This window comes from Fusarium venenatum (genome assembly GCF_020744135.1).
Source record: "Fusarium venenatum strain MPI-CAGE-CH-0201 chromosome Unknown EDB82scaffold_2, whole genome shotgun sequence".
In the NCBI taxonomy this organism is placed as follows: domain Eukaryota; kingdom Fungi; phylum Ascomycota; class Sordariomycetes; order Hypocreales; family Nectriaceae; genus Fusarium; species Fusarium venenatum.
The window spans coordinates 5234899-5252019 of NW_027072130.1; the positions used below are offsets into that span (position 1 = coordinate 5234899).

The 17121-nt window shown below is 47.8% G+C and overlaps 9 protein-coding genes across 9 annotated transcripts; 5 read left to right on the forward strand and 4 right to left on the reverse strand.

The window, feature by feature from the left end:
• Positions 1–54: 54 nt before the first annotated feature.
• EDB82DRAFT_499045 (HAD-like domain-containing protein) lies at positions 55–964 on the forward strand. Its single transcript, XM_025734893.2, has one exon. It carries the CDS (start codon positions 97–99, stop codon positions 847–849), a length of 753 nt encoding a protein of 250 aa, XP_025585654.2. The 5' UTR covers positions 55–96; the 3' UTR covers positions 850–964.
• A 304-nt stretch (positions 965–1268) lies between these two features.
• EDB82DRAFT_499046 (uncharacterized protein) lies at positions 1269–2509 on the forward strand. The gene has a single exon (XM_025734894.2). The coding sequence runs from the start codon at positions 1387–1389 to the stop codon at positions 2467–2469; it is 1083 nt and encodes a 360-aa protein (XP_025585655.1). The 5' UTR covers positions 1269–1386; the 3' UTR covers positions 2470–2509.
• A 31-nt stretch (positions 2510–2540) lies between these two features.
• On the reverse strand, positions 2541–4043 carry EDB82DRAFT_524456 (uncharacterized protein; the record flags this gene model as incomplete). Its single annotated transcript, XM_025734895.1, has 4 exons — positions 2541–3209; positions 3256–3330; positions 3388–3926; positions 3980–4043. The coding sequence occupies 4 exons, from the start codon at positions 4041–4043 to the stop codon at positions 2541–2543; spliced, it is 1347 nt and encodes a 448-aa protein (XP_025585656.1).
• Positions 4044–4818: 775 nt separating this feature from the next.
• On the reverse strand, positions 4819–7263 carry EDB82DRAFT_566796 (uncharacterized protein; the record flags this gene model as incomplete). The annotated part of the gene is made up of 2 exons (XM_025734897.2): positions 4819–6623; positions 7236–7263. The coding sequence occupies 2 exons, from the start codon at positions 7261–7263 to the stop codon at positions 5029–5031; spliced, it is 1623 nt and encodes a 540-aa protein (XP_025585658.2). The 3' UTR covers positions 4819–5028.
• Positions 7264–7968: 705 nt separating this feature from the next.
• Positions 7969–9486, forward strand: EDB82DRAFT_171456 (uncharacterized protein). The gene has a single exon (XM_025734899.2). The coding sequence runs from the start codon at positions 8121–8123 to the stop codon at positions 9384–9386; it is 1266 nt and encodes a 421-aa protein (XP_025585659.1). The 5' UTR covers positions 7969–8120; the 3' UTR covers positions 9387–9486.
• A 417-nt stretch (positions 9487–9903) lies between these two features.
• Positions 9904–11468, forward strand: EDB82DRAFT_499053 (histidine phosphatase superfamily). Its single transcript, XM_025734900.2, has one exon. It carries the CDS (start codon positions 10036–10038, stop codon positions 11407–11409), a length of 1374 nt encoding a protein of 457 aa, XP_025585660.1. The 5' UTR covers positions 9904–10035; the 3' UTR covers positions 11410–11468.
• A 416-nt stretch (positions 11469–11884) lies between these two features.
• Positions 11885–13072, forward strand: EDB82DRAFT_574950 (uncharacterized protein; the record flags this gene model as incomplete). The annotated part of the gene is made up of 2 exons (XM_065609956.1): positions 11885–12497; positions 12654–13072. The coding sequence occupies exons 1-2, from the start codon at positions 12047–12049 to the stop codon at positions 13070–13072; spliced, it is 870 nt and encodes a 289-aa protein (XP_065464827.1). The 5' UTR covers positions 11885–12046.
• Positions 13055–14226, reverse strand: EDB82DRAFT_171476 (IBR finger domain protein). Its single transcript, XM_025734902.2, has one exon. It carries the CDS (start codon positions 14056–14058, stop codon positions 13174–13176), a length of 885 nt encoding a protein of 294 aa, XP_025585662.1. The 5' UTR covers positions 14059–14226; the 3' UTR covers positions 13055–13173.
• A 7-nt stretch (positions 14227–14233) lies between these two features.
• Positions 14234–16758, reverse strand: EDB82DRAFT_499058 (amidase signature domain-containing protein). Its single transcript, XM_025734903.2, has 7 exons — positions 16610–16758; positions 16265–16556; positions 15829–16212; positions 15715–15782; positions 15165–15663; positions 14929–15104; positions 14234–14879 (listed from the first exon to the last, which is right to left on the reverse strand). Exons 2-7 carry the CDS (start codon positions 16529–16531, stop codon positions 14657–14659), a joined length of 1617 nt encoding a protein of 538 aa, XP_025585663.1. The 5' UTR covers positions 16532–16556; positions 16610–16758; the 3' UTR covers positions 14234–14656.
• Positions 16759–17121: the final 363 nt, after the last annotated feature.

Consider the following 17121-nt stretch of genomic DNA (forward strand, 5'->3'; position numbering starts at 1 on the left):
CCTGTCAGATTAGTACGCGCCATCACTGCACAATTGGTAATCATATCATGGTACTGTCAGCATTTAAAACCTGGGACGGATACAAAACCACTTCCCATGCCGATGCACTTTCGACCTCTACCAGATACGATGTCTTCAAGCCCAAATAAAGTCAAGGCAGTCTTTTTCGACTTCATGGGCACTTGCCTTGACTGGCACAGCAGTGTCGTCAACGCATTACCCCCCACTATTCCCAAGCATGAAGCCTCGAAGCTGGCTCTTGAATGGCGAAGAAAATACTTCATTGCCAACAGTGAGCGCCTTTCCCAGCAACTCGAACCCGAGGATATTGACGACACCCTGATCCGAGTCCTGGAGAGTATACTCGATGGAATGCCAGACCACAAACCGCATTTCAACCCAGAGGTCAAGACACAGCTCATCAATGCCTGGCATGCTCAGCCAGCTTGGCCAGAAGTTCGACAAGCAATTGAGTCAATCCGTAATGATCTCGGTCTCGAGGTGTTCGTTCACGCCAATGGCACTACACGTCTGCAGCTCGACCTCACTCGCTTTTCTGGACTTAACTTCAACATGCTCTTCTCGAGCCAGTTACTGGGCACATACAAACCCGACCCCGAGGCGTATAACAAGGCTTTGAGACTTGTCAAATTCCAACCCGAGGAAGTCGTTTTGGTTGCAGCGCATGCGTATGACTTGAGAGGTGCGCAGGCTGTAGGTATGAAGACGATCTACATCCATCGATGGACGGATGATGTGGATGAGGATATGGAAAAGATCAAAGGCGAATTCGGGGCTTTTTTGGAAGGAATGGAGGAACTTCCTGCTATAATTAAAAAATTGATATGATAGCATTCAAACCTTTTCTATACAGGCACCTGGCTTGGGGGTGTCATGAATCCTTGCCTCCCTCGAACCGTCCCAGGACTTGATGCCATTTGAGTCGCTCTTTTTTGTGTGCAACCTTAATTGATCTCGTTGGGAATGTCGGTCCTTTGACCCCGATCTAATCCAATTATATCCAAGAGATGCGTAAAGTCCAAACGATTTGTCGAGCAATCAGCTACTTTTGGGATGGTCAAGACCGCTGATCAATGCCACTGTTGTCAGCCATTTAGCGGCTGTAAGACGGCGCAGCACTGCTCGCACAATCAACCATTTGCGGTCTAGCGCCTGCTTCCAGTGTCACTGACCTGAATGATGGCCTCCATCTCGAGCAATGATCCCAATTGGGAAGAACCTCTTGTCAGTTGCTGTAAGTGTTGATAGACACATCCACTGGGCATTCTTTCTCTTCAGATAAAAATCTGCTCATCCTTTCCGCGTATTATTCTTCATCTTTCATTACCATTCAATACGCCCAAGACTTTGACCCTACTCAAAAGCATGTATTCGGATCAGAAAGACTATCAGCAGCAATCCTCAGCTGTGCCGGACCTCCTGTATGAGGACCATCATTACCACCAACAACCTCCCCCAACTTATGAAGAATACAACACCATGCCCCGCATCTCGCAACAGACCAGGCCTTGGTCTCGGCCTATTGTCCTTCCTTCATCTTCAATTGGAGGTGGCCTGGAAGCTACGCCCCCTTTCATCAGGGCATACCCTCATGTTCTTGACTCGTATGGGATCTCTTCCTCCGAGTTCATGGCTATCGTTGATGCTATCAACGTTGCCCTCGCCGAGCCCGCGCCTCTCAAAGCCATGCTAATTGCTGGCGATGGTCTAGGTTTCGTGCCTGATCCTGTTTGTCAAGGAGTTTCCTTGGGCCTCGGTCTAGCTGCCGGTACTGCCACAGCCGCGACAGCATACATCAGACCCAAGAGGGTCCTTGAAAGAGTCAACCGTGACATTTTTGCTCCGAAGGGCTTGAAGATGGAGATTGTGAAAGATGAAGAGGTTATGCGACGCCTCAAGGCCACAGCCAGAAGCCTTGAGCCGTTGCAAAGACTTCAGGAGATCAGCCATTGCGTGGAAGCCTTGTCTTTCGATGTAGAGCCCCCGGTTAAATGCAGCAACGTAATAGATCGCGTCAGCGCAAAGCAAGCCGCGATGAAGCAAACCAGGAAGGCGGAGAAGAAACAGAAGAAGGCGGACAAGCGACTTGATAAGCGCGAAAGGGCAGCGGAGAAGTACAACTACCCGATCGGGTCTATAGAAGAGCGTTACGACTCGGATACGGAAAGTCGGATTGAGAACGAGACTAAGATCGTGGGGTTGGAGGATAAGATCACGGAGATAAATGCCAAGGCGGATGCGAAGTTGCAGGATGCGAGCGACAAGAAGGTTCGCGAGATCGAGAAACGGCGGACGAAGGACTTGAAGGAAGTGGAAAAGGATCGAGTGAGGTTACTAGAAAAGCAAGATAAGGCTATAGCCAAGTCGCAGAAGAAGTCAGGTGAGAGAGAGGAGAAGGACGAGAAGAAGGTAGCCAAGCTCGAATGGCTCATGATTCGAGCCCTCTGAGGTCCCATTAATGGGGACATCATCGTTTGCTTTCAATGGGTGTTAAGTACTTCAATATAGATTTTATACAATCAAGAGCAATCTAGCCTCCACGACCTCAATTCTCGCCGTCGTCCAATCTCAAACCCATGAGTACCAGCAATAACATCATTCATTACCTCTTCAGCCATTTTCAGCTCAGCGCTTCCCGCTAGCAAGTTCATGCATGCAATCTGTAGAGGAAATATGAACAGTAGCGGCTCTGTCCCTGTGGACTCCTCACCGAGACTTGAAATTGCCAGTTGGCATATCTCAATCGCAATAGCCGTTCTGATGGTCTGTTGGTCCTCAAAAGCGACTGGTATCTCAGCCACTAAAGGGATTCTGAGATTCATGCAGAGGTCTGACATGCAGAGAATGATGGCTCTTTGCAGCGCAAGTAATGCCTTGTCTTTGACAGTGTGTTGGGCCTCATTGTTTGGTATCGAACCTGACAAAGGGCGGGGATGATGGTAAAGCAGTCCCCAGTCTTCAAGATCTGAAAGGGTTGTCTCAACACGCTGGTGCAAGCGGTCCGCAAAGTCATCATCGACTTCGCCTCTTTCCAAGATATCCATGTCATGAAGTTGACCTGAAACGCGGGCGAATATTTCGTGGAGAGTGTCGCTGGAGGTCTTTGGCACATCTGCTGGCCAGGGGATGGTTTGCCAATCAGCCATTTCAAGGTAGCAATGGCAGCGTTTTATCAGTGCACATACGATCTTTCTAGGTCAGTTATGGTTCAATATGACAGCGGATGGGACCTACAATCTCGAAGCGACACTGTCGTAGAAGCTCTCTGTCTAGAGGTGTCCGATGCCTCCACGGACCCCTCAGCTTGACCTACACGGAACCATGATCAGTGAAATATCTGGTGTAAAAGTCATCAAGGCTCCATACCAGCTGAGAGATTCCCTCATAGTGTCTTAACCAACCATTCTTATCCGTAAAAGCAATAGTCTCAAACATGCACAGGCAAAGCACGCTCACCAACGTGTCCCACTCCAGGGCAGCTGTTGAACTCGACAAATCCGTGTGCACCTTTTTCAACGCCTTCACGTATTCTCGTGTCCCCAAGTCAAAGATACGTTTGTCAGAGTTAGTCTTGCCAAAGTACACCGCTGCCAGTGCCCGTATAGCAAGAGATCGTGTTGAGGAAGAAGAGGGGAGTGATTCGAGGTTGGTCATTAATGGTATGACTCCCTCGATCTTCGAGAGGAGATGAGCGTGAATTATGTCATTCTCGTTGATGAGCGGACGGACCGGACGACAAACTTGTTGTTGCTTGTGAGCCAGTTGCAATTGAAGCTCCCCAGATTTGACTGTAGGTTTGCCTGTAGAGAATCTCTTTGTCTCATCAACGAATTCTTCATATGTGACATATCCCTCACAATTCAGACCAGCCTTTTCGCATCGCTGGCAATGTGGCTTTCCATTGTCTACATTGAGCGTTAGTGAACATGCCCCAAAATGGTAGGTGGTTCACAAGTACCGCATTTAACGCGCCTTCGCTTGCAGGTTCTACAAGCTTTACTTCTTCCGCCGCGGTTAACCATGTTTGCGTCTTCGGGTTTCGTTGAGGCACGAACCGTAGGAGGTGTCAGGCTGAGATGCGGAGCAAAAGGATCTCTACCTACTCCGTACCGCATGCCGGATTACTATCCTATTAGGCTATGCCAACTTGCCAAGCAGTTCCCTTACAATGCGCCACACTTGAGTCGTCATCATCATTAACCTCAATACGAGAAATGCCCATATAGGATTAATGGCAACACCTAACAATGTAGTTCTAAACCTTTTCTGTCGAACTTTTAGACAGTAGGAGTGTGTCCTTTATCATGTTTGGCAGCATCCATTTCTAAGCGATGCTTACTATGGAGTTGTACATGACGGCAAAGGATCCGAACCCTTACTGCAACGCCTCACTGGGTAGTGTGGTGACAAATTACAAGATTTGGTCACACGACTGTGTTGATACTCACGATAGAGCAAACGAAGATTATTCTGTGCAACAAGTAATCAGCAGTCAGTCTTGAACAATGTCAGTCTTGTCAGGGAACAGCTTATCTCTTATCTCTTATCATTCAGCCCTATTACCTCTCTGAGTAAGCGGCCGCTCAGATATCGTCCCCTATTGTTCTGTACGCTTGCACCAATCAAGACCAACTGCCAAGCTCGTAATCCCAACTAGTAATCGGGTCAATGGGACCGTCGGAATTGACCCTCTCCGCAAGAAAAGAGCTTTCGACTCCTTGCCAAGGATGATTAGGAAATTAATTCTTACCTGAGAGTGAAGCAAGGGTCCTCGCCGGTGTTTCACAGCCACCTCAGGGGTCACATGCGATTGTACTTGGAATCAGTCAATTCTCTAGATGGCCTCTTTGTCTAACATGCCCTAAACTCCATATCCCAAGATACCTGGTTGAGTATACACTTGATCTCTTCTCCTTATATCTATGTAAACATGCTATGCCTATATGTAACACACTCCATGCAAAATTAATATGCCACTCTATTACCAATTACATTGTTCGTGTCTCGTCATGATGAATGCTGTTTGATGCTCTCCCTGTATCCCGATGCTGCGCCCTGGCAGAAATAGTGATCAATTATCAGCTCCTCCGCCTTGATGTCCAGCCAACCTGGCGCTGAGTCGCCGATACCGAAGCTCAGCAGAATCTCGTCATCAAGGTAGCCGTGGCTACGTTGCGCTGGCTGGTCTCCGTGATACACCATGCTCCCAGTCCAGATGTACTTGCTGTTGGTCTCACCGTGATATGTGAGCTTCTTGCTAACGCTCATCATATGGTAGGGCGCAACAGGAGAGTAAACAACGATACGGTGGTCGTACCACGTGTTTGTGTATTGAGGAGGGTCGTAGCGCATCTGCACCATGCCCATAATGACTGTGTTATTTGCCGCAGGCTCGCAAGCCCCGCGATTACAAAGGGTCAAGCTAAGCATGGGCGTCGATTGGTGGACTCGCTTGTCGGTGAGCATAACGTCGTTCATACAGGTCTGGGTGGCCGAGTGCCATGTCTTGCCCTCGTGGTCGGGGGGGAAGGGCTCGTCGACCGCGGACTCGGCTTCGGCGTCCATGTTCTGGACAGGCTCTTCGGTCGAGTTAAAGCGGTAGAGCTGGCTAGGCTCGACCATGAACATCATCTCGTCATCGTCATCGCTAAAAGGGTTGTAGACAGGAGCCCAGTTCTTCTCGCGTTGGTATCGAGCATCGGATTCTTCACCCTCGGGGGGTTGGCGTCGGAGAAGGATAGGCTTGTCGAATTCAATGGCTGGGAGTTCTTTTGCGTGCTTGCCCATTTGCTTTACGAGCTCAGGGACAGCAGCACGGGCATCGACAATGTACATGCCCTCGCAGAGGTTCTCATCGTTGACCTGGTGGGTGAAGATAAGCATGGGAGTGCCGTTCTTCCTCCAGAAGAGCTTCATGTCCTCGGGGCCAATGTATTTATCCATGTCAGGCTGTCGCTTGCAGTGATGCTCGGGGCCTTGGGACTCTGTAAAGTCCTCAACAAGCATCTTGTGCCAATCGTTATCCGCAGTGAGCTCGGGCCGGCCGAAGGCATCCCAGGTAAGGCTAACAAATGTGGCGACTTGTTGGGCGCGTCTGTACTTTTTGCCTTTGATATCTTGGTCGACATGGGGAGCGCGGGCAATGACGAGGAAGTCATGCTTGCTGCCCTTTGGCAGTTCAAGAAGGGTCGGATTCATAATCTTCTGACCAGTCTTCTTGACGTTGATGGTGTTGTAGAAGCCCAAGTTATTGCGTCGGCTGGTGAGCAGACGGTAATCGTTGGTTCGCGAGAGCAGAGGATCGAAGCCTGTGTTTTTGGGGCCGAAGAGGCTATCGCTCATGGTGAACATGACGATCATGCCGACCATCATGGCGGTTATCATCACATAGAGAATGATGCGCCTCGGGTGAGGGTGTGGGATTCGGACTTGAGACAAGCGCACGCTCAGGTTGCGCATGCTGTTGGGCAGACGCATGTTGGAGATGCGCATCTTGACGTCGAGTGGCCGCTTGGGCGGGGCAGGATATGCGACGTCGCGGTTGAGGTAGAGGAGGCTCGACCTCACATGGAGGGAAAGAAAGAGGACGTGTCGCTGTTTTGCTGGGCCACGATCTGGTTGGCTACTCGACTGAATCGATTTGAATTGAGATGGTAGGCAGTGACAGTGACGAGCAGTCAAGTAGCAGAAAAGGCGGAGAAGTATAAAAAAGAAAGTACGGTAAAAGAGCGGATAGAAAGAATAAAGTGAAGAATTGAAAGAAAGGAAGCGTTACAGCAGAGTTGGATCCAGGTCCCCCTAATCACGATCCATTCATTAACTTTTTTTTAAGGGGAGGGGGGGAAGAGGACCCAGTGAGGATCCATGTCGCCAAATTGTTCTAGGCCAGGTCCCAGTTCAAATTTACTTGGTCAATGCTGTTTTGCTGGTTAGCTGCGCCACAATTAACAAAACCCCCACCAAGACTACTCTAATTGCAACCAGCAGTCAGAGAATCAGGACCTCTATTTAGCGAGATAGAGAATAAAGCCACTGATCTCTTTTTTGTCGAGGTATAAAGCATTATCAGTAACTTTTGGTGAACCTATTAGCCCTGCACGTGGGGCAATTGTCCAAACACATCATGTTCAATATTCCTGATTTCCACCCAAACAGACATTCCTAAAGTCTAGACTGATCCTGCCAAGGTTCTGTTGAAAAGCCAAACGTGGCACAGTAGTGTAGACTGTGGAGAACCTCCATGACAGTGCATGAAGTCGCTCGCAACAACTTGTCTGATCAACTTTCTCTCCTCCATTCTAGAGTCGCAACGCCAAGTCTGCAATCGACAACAGACTTCAGTGGAGAACAGATTGTCAAGATGAAAATTGGCGATTTGCCAAGCGAATTCTATCCACCAAATCAGCCCTACAAAGAACTCTATTCACAACGTGCAACAAATGCTTAATTGTTGGCATTGTCCTTGCCCACCTAAAACACTGATGGTTGCCTCAACGCGTCAAAAAAAGCGTCAATATCATGCGTCAACCACACCTGCATCACCCACAAGAATCATATCACTACATCTGAACTAAACCTGACGCGTAAGCCTCCAAGCCTCAATCCAATTCTTGATCCTACAGGATGTCGTCTCAATATTGTGCCGAACCTGACTCTGTGTTTTTGACGACAACTTACTACCCTACACCAATGACATAATGACATGCAATAATTAGCCACCAGTGACAGGTACACAGACATCACGAAGGCTGCACCAACAATCACTGCAAAATACTTTGCGGGCGCTGTGTCCATTATTATTAATGAAATTGAGATGTCTTGGTTTTACACAATACGAAACGTATTCAACCTATTTTTCCACAGCTGGAATGATACTAAAGACTTTGCATAATTCAGTGCGACATAGTGGTAAAGCATTCTTCACTGCTCTTCTCATGTCAGATTGGGGTTAATTGGTGCTGACGGCCCATGAGGCTGGGCGTCACGTTGGAGATACCAGACATCATTCTTCTCCGCACCAGTGCTGACGACACCACAGTAGCTCTCATCTCACAGTTTACGCTTTAGAAAATCATCATCACCATCATTCAGTGTCTATCATGTGCGAAGGAATGTTCGGTCTCGAGTGTTGGTTTATCTCGGCGCCATTGCGTAACCAACGAGTCGGATTAGGAACGAGTCATGATCTGAGTTGTTGGTTAAAGCAGGGCGAATTCGGAAAGTCCATCGGTGGCCTAAAGGGCTTCTGCGTCCTCAACAGCTCGTTTAACGCCTTTGATCTACTCTACAGACCTTCTGTAGATTTACAAAACCTGGCTTTGATACAGATTGATCAAGCGTTGAAGAAGTGCAATCGTCTTGCTCCATCCTCTCTGATAGAGACGCTTCCATTAGAGTTGATGAGCAGCATCTATCTGCACCTTCAGCCAACTGATCACATCGCCCTTGGGCTTTGCTCTCGAAGACTATGGATCCAAGCGGTGACTACTATTCACCACTCTCGCCGTTTATCATCATGGGTGGATACACCGATGTTCATTGGGGGTAGTGGACAGTTGCTTGCTCTTCGGCAGGCCAGCCACGACCAGGAACTTGAACTTCAATCACCTCAAAAGGGAAACCGAGATGCAGTTCTCGAGGCAATGATTCTGCAGAACACTCAACTGTTTGACGTGCTGAAGTATGCGAGGATTCAGAATTTGTTACACGACTATGCTACCCTGACTTCCTCGGACTTGAATCCTCCATACTTTCGAGAACTAGTCCGGCTCTTACCGTCGACTGGTATTTCGGAAAGTCTTCACCCATTGATGGAGTCGTGCTTATTCCCCGGGGAATTTGACGACAAAAGGCAGTGGTACCTTCGCGATTTCACCACTAACGAATACATCCGAATGGAACTTGTTCAAGATCATACCATCTCTGAGCATGATACGATCTCGCTAACTAGAAACCCTTGGATGACCCTAGATATCTTACTGATATGGCTTATTACATGGCAAGCGGGATATGACAAACCATCAAAAGAAGTCCCTAGAGGGAACCCAAGAGACCAAATCAAGAAGATCTTTACCAACGGTGTCAGCGTTACCGCCTCCGATATTGCTCAGATCCGTGCATATTTCATGGACATGTACTTTGGTCGATGGGCAGGCCATTCTTTAGATGTTGTACAGCTGGTGCAGAGCAAGATGGAAAGCGGCTGGACTGATATAACGGGTGAGATTCAGGATGTCTCCCAACACTGGTTTGCTGCGATATACCTTGAAGCATTTCTACTCAAAGAAACGAAATATCTTGAGTACTGGGGGCGTTTTGCAAAAGACCAGATCAACAAGTATGATACACAGCCTGGTGTCTGTTGATGATGACGCTAGGCCACAAGCTGTACTTAATTGATGACCCAGTTTTTAAGCCTAAGAGTTTGAAACAAGACGGTGACACAATCAGTGGATCGTAAAAGGCTTGAATATGTCGAAAATCTACTTCAAAATTGGTCTAATGCATGGAAAAGGAGATTAAGTATGATGCAGAGGAGGCCGCGTCCCGTTACATGTTGGTCCCATTATGAAACATATGACTCGACAACAGCTGGGCATTCGTCCACGAAGTTTAATATTGTGATAAACGCGTCGCCTTGAATCGCGATGAGGTTGTATTTCTTGATTTTTGAGCCGCCAAGTCCACACGCTCGGATAATGCGGCCTCGGCTGACGGCTTTGCCAATGTGTTTGTTATGGAGCCTCAAATCTCCGCACCCAATCAGAACATTACACAGAGACATACTGCAAGGAACAAAGACAGGCCAGGCAGGTTTAGTCGTGGATCTTATTTATGCTTGTGACGTCAAGGACACGGCAATCGACATGGAGACTTTTACCATCGAGACCAATGATCTCATATAGGAAGAGAAAAGAAAATAAACTATGGATATAATAGATCTGTCGGTAGTCAATTGAGTTTGTTTTGTGATCCTCAGAGTATCTTGCCTACTACTGCTGACTACTACTCGCAATGCCTCGCCAAACTACACCTTTGAGCAAGGCTCTTATGAGCCTGCTGCCTCTCGCTGCCCAGGCTTCTGCAGCTTCTCTCAACTCCGAGTATACTTTCAACCCTCTGCATCACCTCACCGGAATCGCACCTTACTTCGAGTCCCAAGATCCTCCTGCATCTCCCGATGCGCCTCAGGGCTGCACAGCTGAGCGTGCCGCTTACCTGGTGCGACATGCTGCCATTTACGCCAACGACTTCGACTACGAGGAGTACATTGAGCCCTTTGTTGAGAAGCTCGAGAATAAGACTGGCGTGGATTGGTCCAAGATCCCCTACCTGAACTTCCTTGCCGACTGGGAGGCCCCCATCTCCGACGCCGAAGTGTCCCTATTGACCAACCTTGGTCGTCTTGAGGCTACCAAATTGGGAGTTGACCTTGAGTTCCGATACCCCGAATTCAAGCAGCCCAAGAAGGTGTGGACTTCCACCGCCGAGAGAACCGTCAAGTCCGCTCAGTCCTTTGTCCGTGGTCTCCAGGCCGACGACACAACCATCAAGGTTGAGCAAATCTACGAGTCTGAGGAGTCTGGCGCCGACAGCTTGACTCCCTACAAGGCTTGCCCTGCTTACTCTGGCTCCACCGGTAGTGAGGAGTCTTCTGAGTACCAGGAGAAGTACGCCAAGCCCATCGTCGAGCGCTTCAACGCTCTTGCATCCGACTTCAACTTCACCATCAACGATATCTTCGGCATGCAGCAGCTCTGTGGTTATGAGACCGTTGTCCGTGGAAAGTCCCCTTTCTGCAACCTGGAGCTCTTCACCCCCGACGACTGGCTAGGCTGGGAGTACGCTGAGGACGTCCGATACCACTACAACGCTGGTTATGGTAACGAGATCTCTGGATACGTTGGCATGCCTTGGCTCAACTCGACCGCTGATCTGCTCATGAGTGGCGATTCTGATGAAGACCTTTATGTTAGCTTCACTCACCGTGAGCTTCCTCCCATGGTCCTTGTTGCAATGGGTCTCTTCAACAACTCCGAGCCCGGTGGCAGCGAGTCCCAGATCAACGACACCATGCCCCTCACCAAGATCAACTACCGCCGTGCCTGGAAGAGTTCACACATCCTCCCATTCCTGAGCAACATTGCCATCGAGCGACTGAACTGCACCGGCAGCTATGGTTACGAAGACGGAGAGTACTACCGTGTTCTGGTGAACAGCGCGCCCCAGCCCCTGCCCGCTTGCGAGGATGGCCCTGGAACTAGCTGCACCCGAGATAGCTTTGAGGAATACGTTCAGGCTCGTGTTGACAAGTTCACTGGCTTCACTGACAAGTGTGGTGTGGACTATGACAACTCTACCAACATTCTGTCTATTTACCACGAATAATGAGTTTCAAGATTAGATAAGCTTCACGTAATGAATATTTAATACACTTTTGTACAAAATGATACTTTCTTATTGATTAAACCATATGCTAAAATGAGTTTACTTGCGGCGTTAACAGCAACACCTTCTCAGTAAAAGATCAAGGTTACGCAAATAAGACCGTCTAAGAGGACAACTTAGCAACTAAGTAACGATTGAGTAAAAGTTGAGTTTCTATTAACCTTACTGCTCTGTTTGGGGCCAATGAGAAGATTAGAAGCCCTCAGGATACCAGAAACACTGGCCGTTGGAAGCACGACAGACGAACTTGGTAGTTCAGTTTATGCAACTTAGATCGACTTTCTAGGCTATTTATATTTATACTCTTGATCCTAAGACATTAAAGTTATAATATCTACCCACTAGGAAGCATATAATAATGAACCCTAAAATATTCTTATTCTCTTTTATAAATAATAAATAATAAACTCTTTCAGGATGTTAAAGTTCATAGACGTGCATTAAAAAAAATCCAAATTGCGAAGGGATACCAGGTATATATGTAGTTAACACCCTCCTCTTGATGTCTTGATACTCGTCCATCTTGTTTTGGTCTGCTTCCCGTCACAACCCCTTACACACTATCAAAATCGCAGCGATGTGTGTGGAAAGCTCTTTCTGTAACCTGTGTTCCGAACAAGACGAGCACTCAGCTCAAGCTTTCACTCTATTTCCCCTGTTCCCGCCTGAGATCCGTTTGCTCATTTGGGAAGCTGCTCTTCCTTCACCACACGAAGACTCCCACACTGCGTATAACATCTGGGCATCGAGTTGGAGGGAAAGGAAGAATATCAAGCTCCCTGGGAAGAAAGAAGCCCCAGCTAGCTTGTTGAGGGCCTGCTCCGAGTCTCGGGATGTCGCATTGACAACAGGCTCATTTTTGGAACTGAGCCACATGTCCTGTTCCATGATACCACGGCCACGTTTCGAGCCTATATGGATTGAAAAAAGGATCAAGACTCTGATGATGCCCATTCACGTTTCAGCCCTTTCGAAGATTAATTATTTCCCGAAAAGCATACAGTCTATTGCTATGCTTGCTACACTGCGTACGCTGCCCCCTGACAGCAAATGGTAACAGGGCGCATGGCAATTTCTAGCGTCAACAAAGAGTTCCCACAATATTAGAACGATCTTAGTTGGTGTCATGTGGATACCGCTTCGCTATAGCAAGGGAACCAATATGGAAACTCATCCCTGCGTAGATTCGGACACTGCCGTGGTATCGATCGACGATCCAAAGATGTTGGACTATTTGACCTCGGCATTTGAGCGGCATGCGGTCATGACACTGGGAGAACGACTATCTCCAGAATGCTACCGGAAGAGCGCCAGGAACTTTCTCGTCCTTGCTAGGCTCATGGAGAGGATTTTATACAGTCGAGAGCAACGCCTTGTACCCAATGGCTTCGAATTGAAGGCCGCAATCATATTCGGAAGACCGCACTTCAGCAGATGTTTGCCTTTTGAGCGATGTGTGCGCATCATAGACGGTCTTGTGTGTCGTAGTGAGGACGAAGCAGATTTGGAGGACTGGAGTAGTGGGATAGAATTGATCGAGAGATTGCCTCGTCAAAGTTCTCTGATTGGTGACGAGATAATCAGGGGTCTCATCCAACAATAGAGGATATCTATACAGAATGCACCCTGGCGTGTAATGAAGGCAAATATCATTTAATGGTCAATAAACTAAGAATAAATCTCTCCAAGTTTTCTTTCGGAGTATTACTTGATCTTAGAACCCGCTTTCTGCTCTTCCAATTTGCGCTCAAGAACATCAACACCTCCTGATTTCTTGATCAGGCCATCAAAAGTACCAGTTGGGAAGAGAGTAGCATATCGCGCCGTCCCTGCTGAGCCGCCTCTGGAGACTAAATGTGGTACTTTTGGTTGACTGAGATCAGAGGCAACTTGTTTTGCCCACGTTGTGGCATCTGGCTTGACAATCCCTGGCATATTTCCAGCCATCGTTGATTCAATTTCTTCTTTGGCAATGCTGTAAATGGAGTCTTTCGGGAGTTCGGCACCAAGCGCGTTGACAAAGAATGTTGATTTGACAGCACCAGTCAACAAGTTGATGACTCGAATACCGAAAGGTTCAAGCTCAAGTCTCAAACTTTCCGTCAAGCTGGTTGCTGCTGCCTTTGATGCTGCATAAGCACCTTGAAATGGGGTGCCGACGCCAAGTAGCCCTGAGGCAGACGTATTGTTGATGAGCATACCGCCATGTGAAGATGAAATCAAAAGCGGCAAGAAGATACGAGTCACTCGAATGATTGAAAAGACATTCAGTTCAAAAACCTCATGGATTTTGTCCAAATCGACATCAAGAATAGGCATGCTGTATCCTGTACCGGCATTGTTGACCAGGGCATCCAGTGAGCCTCCTGTGAGTTTCCTGACCTCGTCTGTGGCCTTTGAGATGGACTCAGTGGAGTTGACGTCCATTTGTATGCATTCAATGCCGGCGTCTTGGAGGAACTTTAACTTTGAAAGGTCTCGACCTGATCCGAGGACTCGCCATCCGAGCGGCTTCAGAGCCAGTGCCAACGCAGAGCCAAGGCCGCCATCTGAGCAACCGGTTATCAGGATTGTTCTTGGTTGAGACATATTTGACGAAGGTATTCAAGATAGATTATAAAGGAAGACAAAAGACCTGGAACGAAAGTCGAGTTCATGCGTTTTTAGACCAAGATCAGAGGCGAAGTGGATACAGGACCGGTTACACCAAACTGCTGTCATTTAAATAACAATAGACAACCAACGTGGAGACTTATGTTATTTAGCCCAGTCATCTAGCCCACTTGTCTCTATCTTACAGGCTGACGATTGCTAATAAAGACCTCGGGGAACCGCCGAATGCCGTCTTATGTGAGATTGCCTAAATAGAACAAGTGACAAACAGAGAGCCATATTTCAGGCGTATCGCTTGGATGATTGGTCATAGCTCGTGTGTTAGGGCTGACTCTGTCATTCTCACATAAATCCTTCAACAAGGATTGTGGTACTCTCATAAGCTACTAGGAATTTCGATGCCATGTCAACAGGGCCCTTTCGAATTTAAAATTATATTTTAAATAGCAGTTCTTTGGCCATAACTAACATAGTAATCGGTATACCGTGACACGGGGTAAACAATTGCCAGTGGAGTTGTGGACCTTCTAAAGCAAACCTGGTATATGGGGCTCTGAAGACTAGTCTAACGATATTACACTCTTCCCATGGCGTGCTCGATCTCTTCAAGTGCAGCAAGAACCTTCTCATCATACTGCCTTCGCCCAACAATCTGCAGACTGATTGGCATACCGGCAAATGTCTCAGGGTCGTACTGATCGTAAACAAATTTATCATCATCGTTCTTGGGGACATAGTTGACATCCTTGGGATCCTTAGAGGGATCAACTGTTGTTACTGGGAAAACTGCTGCTGGGCTGCGGTAATGTCAGCGAATTACCTGCCTCTCAAAGGTAATTGACTTACTAGTCCAGGAGGTTCCAGTGAGCGGTATATCCCCAGTAACGTGACTGTTCATGGGGAGATGCCGCTCCGAAATAAGGTGGGCACAAAATGACATCGACTTCTCTACCGTCGTCGTTACCTGTGTAGGACCAGGCGCGAGCATATGCGGCGCGGTAGTCTTCTCGCTTAGTGCAAAGCTGAATCAAGCGTCAGAGAATGTTTGACTGAACTGTCAAGGTTGTCAAGGTTACACTTACCTCCCACAACTCGTGCATGTTCATGTTCTTCACGCTTGGTTGTTCTATAATGAACTTTGTCAAAGGAAGGACAGGCTCTCCAGCTGCTTCGAGAAGATCCAATGCTTGCTTTCCTCCATCAGGCCAGTATAATGCTGAGAGGATTTCCCAGCCCTTTGCATGATCCAAAGGTTCACAGTCCCAGTCTATGACTTGATGGCCAGCTTTGCGACAAGCCTCTGCCACTTCTCTCAGAGCTCTGGTCATTGGCGGATGGGGCTGGACGACACCATCCCACCATTGAATGGCAATCTTCAGAGGCCGATCGAATTTGTATGGTGTCCACTCCTTGGCGGTAAGGGAAGGATCGATGAGCCATGGTTTGGATGCCAGGGCTACCTTCATAAAAAGCTCAAGCGACTCGCGGTCAACAGCCATCGGACCTCCTGTAGAAGACACAGTTTCTTTTCCAATCATGATTGATCGTGCACCCATGGTTGAGATTCGCTTGAGAGTCGGTCTGTGATTGTATCAGCATATATCGATACTAAATCGATCTGGAGGCGCTCACTTGAAACCATAGATTCCGTTATGGGCTGCTGGACAACGAATACTGCCACCAATATCTCCACCAACACCCTGTTCATGTCAGCGGAAAGATATAATTGACAGGGAAGCCGCTTACCAGAATACTTCCTCGGAATCCAATGAGGGCTCCTTCGCCTCCACTGCTACCGCCAGACGTCAAATCGCGGTTGAATGGGTTTACAGTTCGTCCATATATGGTGCTACTCGTTTCAAGATGCATGATCGTCTGAGGCTGTGTGGTTCGTACGTAAAAGACACATCCTTCGTCATACAGATTGTCGTAAAGAAGGTTGGACCCATGGGCCTTGTTGATCCATGCTACAAAAGACGCATGGGTCGTCACGTTCTTCCCAACCATACCGTGATGTTCCTTGGCCGAAATTGGAAGACCAAAGAGCATGCCTTTGGGTTCAGGTAAAGAATCAAGATATTTGGCTCGTTCAATAGCTTCATCCCACATGAGAGTGACCACGCAGTTGGTCTAACACCACCATTGTCAGTACTGCATCCTGCCCTTAGTGGAGATTACATACCGCAACTTGAGCTAACGCAGCTCTCCGCAAGAACGCACGAGTTACTTCTTCCACCTTGATTTCTCTCTTCCGGAGGACGTCTAAAAGCTTTACGACAGAGTACTTTTCGGTGATCTCTATCTCGCGTGCAGTCAAGACTGCTTTGGGGAGGTCTCGTGAGTTGAGGGGGAGCTCATCTGGGATTCCTTGCAGCTTGGGCTCGACCTTGGCAAGACCGATATCGCGTTGTTGCAGTGCTGCAGCTACTGTTTCTTTGTAGCTTGCCATCTTGTCTTGGTTAGTCTATGACGATCTAGTGAAGGGTTAGCTTTGGGTGTTCAATGACTGAAGTTAGTTCGTGCTTACAATGAAATTTATATGAAGATGTCTAGTTGAGGTATGAAAGTCGAAGGTCTTTATTACGAAGTTATTCAAAGACCTGATAAGCGTCTCCAAGTCATCATGTCATGCGGGGTTACGGTTGCAGATCGCCCGCGGCTTATCTTTGTTGAAGCCGAGCCGACGATATCCAAGCGGTAGACCCCGCAATCCAACGCCCTTTACTGTGTCATGTCAAGTGATACGGTGAATCGGTAGTCAAAACTAGTGACAATGACTGTAGTTAGTGTGTATTTAAGCTGACTCTTGGTAAATTCCCAGATCACAGCTTCAAATAAGACAGATAACCTAAAATACTATAAGACATGCATAACCGTCGAATCTTAACCAGGTATACCTATTCAAATCTACAGTATACAGAAATTCTTTGATTTTCAGAAAAAGAAGTGCTGTATGTCGCTTCTATTTAACGTTAGACGTCCCTCAAGCTTGGAGGAAACCTGTGGATCCTGGATCTTAATGTTTGGCACACCCTCATT